General features: G+C 34.9%; 1 protein-coding gene across 1 annotated transcript; it reads left to right on the top strand.

Annotated features, from left to right (window-relative positions):
- Nucleotides 1-434: 434 nt before the first annotated feature.
- HELRODRAFT_191779 (hypothetical protein) lies at nt 435-1,585 on the top strand (the record flags this gene model as incomplete). The annotated part of the gene is made up of 3 exons (XM_009019480.1): nt 435-657; nt 994-1,110; nt 1,431-1,585. 3 exons carry the CDS (start codon nt 435-437, stop codon nt 1,583-1,585), a joined length of 495 nt encoding a protein of 164 aa, XP_009017728.1.
- Nucleotides 1,586-2,783: the final 1,198 nt, after the last annotated feature.

Here is a 2,783-nt window from a genome sequence, read left to right on the forward strand (position 1 = left end):
CAATTAGTGTTGAATAATATTGTCTTAAATTAAATTTATTAACTAAATATTTGTGTGCATATATAAATATGTATATAAAAATTAAATTAACTAATCAACTAAATTGATTTTCCCCCTATCATCTGTTATAGTTGTGAAAATTTAATTCACGAGAAGTTGGTCAAATGTAAAAAAAAAATAATTGTGAAATAGTTTTCTTTTTAATAACTCAAACTTTTTTTTATATAACTTTTTAATTTTATCAGCTTAAAATTATCGAGAAATTTGTTTTAAAAAAATAACTTCCACGAAGAAAATTGGTTGAGTCATTTAGAGTAAGAGCACCGCAAAAAAAAGCCAACATTGAATCCGTCAATTCTCTAACATTCTTTACTTTATTCATCAACGTTCTTCGACATATCTTAACTCGACCAAACTGAAGCCTAACCTTGCCAATGACCTCCACTCTGACCCCCATCCACACCCCCATCCGCACCCCCATCCACACCAACATCGCATTTCTCACCATCGTAGCCATTCATCTTTGCGTCGACAGCATGGAGGCAGTGGTGTGTTTCCAGTGCAGCAGCAACGTGACCAGCAAATGTATCATGCCGCTTGGAACTGGCAGAGTATGCGAGGGTGCTTATTGCTATAAACAGGAGTCCAAGATTAAAAGTTGGTGAGCGTGTTTATTTGTATGTGTGTGTGTGTGTGTGTGTGTGTGAGTGAGTCTGTTTGTGTGTGTGTGTGTTTGTGTGTGTGTGTGTACGATGCTACTTTAACAAGACATATTAAATATAAAAATTATCACTTATCACTGAAATTACAGTAGCAAACAATTACAGTAGGGACCTTAAAATGTTTTTATGAAAAGTGTTAACGACATAGAAACAACAGAGACCACAACAATAACAACATCAACAACAACATCAACAGCAACATCCACAACAACAGCAACAACATCCACAACAACAACAACAACCACACAAAAAACAACCACAACAACACCAGAATGGGGTACGTACAAACGTGTGGTGGAGAGAGGTTGTATGATGAAGAGAAGCTTTCTGCCGAAATGTTCGAAAGAGTTCATATACTCGTGTTCGTGTAAATCGTACCTCTGCAATGGTGAGTACGGTGGAGATGATATCTTAATCAGGATATTTGCTATTACATGATGATGATTTTGTTGATGGTGGTGGAGATTGTATAGTGATAATGTAATTATATCGCAATGATGTGTTGATGAATTTGATCATGGAATGATGGGATGTTTATTTTGGTGACGATGATAACATAGTGATGAAAATATTTTGATAATTTTGAGACTGATTACTTATTTGATTATGATATGATGATGACATAACAGTAAGTTTGATGGTTATAGAAGTGCCTGCCATGTCTTCTGTAATTACTCTATGACCCGGTTCGAATGCTGTCTGTTCAAGACTCGAAGACTATCAAGGAAAATGAAGCGACACAATGCGTCGGTACGTCGAGTCGTGTGGAGAATTTAGCCACTGGGGGGCGAAAGTTTAAAAACTGGAATGACATGCGGGCAGATTTGCGTGTGTCAGAATTGCATTATGAAGAAAAAGAATGATGCCAGTGTGTTGCAATTTGCTATTTTTATGTTCGTTTATTTGATCATTTGACAAGTTTTTTATTTATTCATTTAAAAAAATAAATACATTATTCAAGAACTAAATTAAAATGTTGTTACAGTATTGTACGACTTAATCTTCAAACAGACGTCTGCCGATGTTTACATTCGAAATGTTAATTCAAACTTTTTATCCCATCAGGTGATTACTTTTGCAGAGGTGATCCGTGTACAAGTTAGTTATGAATGAATGAATGAATGGATGGATGGATGGATGGATGAATGAATGAATGAATGAATGAATGAAAAAATGTTTTTAGATTAATTGAACGCATGGCTTGTTGATGAAATTAATTTATTTTATTAACTACATCTAATTATTATTGTTATTAATTGCACGCGGCTATATTATTTTAGATAGTACTCGAATTAAACAATCACACACACACACACACACACACACACTACCACACACACACACATACACATCCTCACACTCGCCACTCACACATCCACACAACCACACACATCTACACACACTTAACCACACGCAAACACATACACAACCACACACCACAGACGCCTACACACACACATTTACACATACTTAACACGCACACACGTATACCACCACACACAGGATTCGAAGAAGATGAAATCCACATAAGTTTTAGATATTTTTCATCATTCTTTCAACCATCTTTGCCATTATCTTCTTATGTATTTAACATTTTCGTTTTTGGTCTTGCGACAGTTTTGTATTGATGTAGATATTTTATTTATTAATTGCTCTTCTATTTAATTTCTTTTGTAGATGAAAATTTCAATTTTTGAACTCTCATAAAATGATAATCTTATTGTTAATGATGATGTTGATGATGTCAATATATGATGATAAAAAGGACGATGATGTTACTGCTGATGATGATGATAATAATAATAACAGATGATGAAGATGATGACGTTGATGTTGATAATGACGACGACAACGACGATGATGACGGACTCTCCTCTCACGGACTTTTAAAATTTTACATAATTTTTATCGCATCTTTTAACGGGATGGGAGGTTTTGGCACGTACAGATGCCTTCGCTGAAAAAAAATTGACTAAAACAGTCCGGGGAAAGCATGGGATTTCTCTGGCTATCAAAATTGCAGTTTACAAAACAGTTGCACTGACTACTCTGTTATATGGT

The sequence above is a fragment of the Helobdella robusta genome (assembly GCF_000326865.2).
Source record: "Helobdella robusta unplaced genomic scaffold HELROscaffold_24, whole genome shotgun sequence".
Lineage (NCBI taxonomy): Eukaryota > Metazoa > Annelida > Clitellata > Rhynchobdellida > Glossiphoniidae > Helobdella > Helobdella robusta.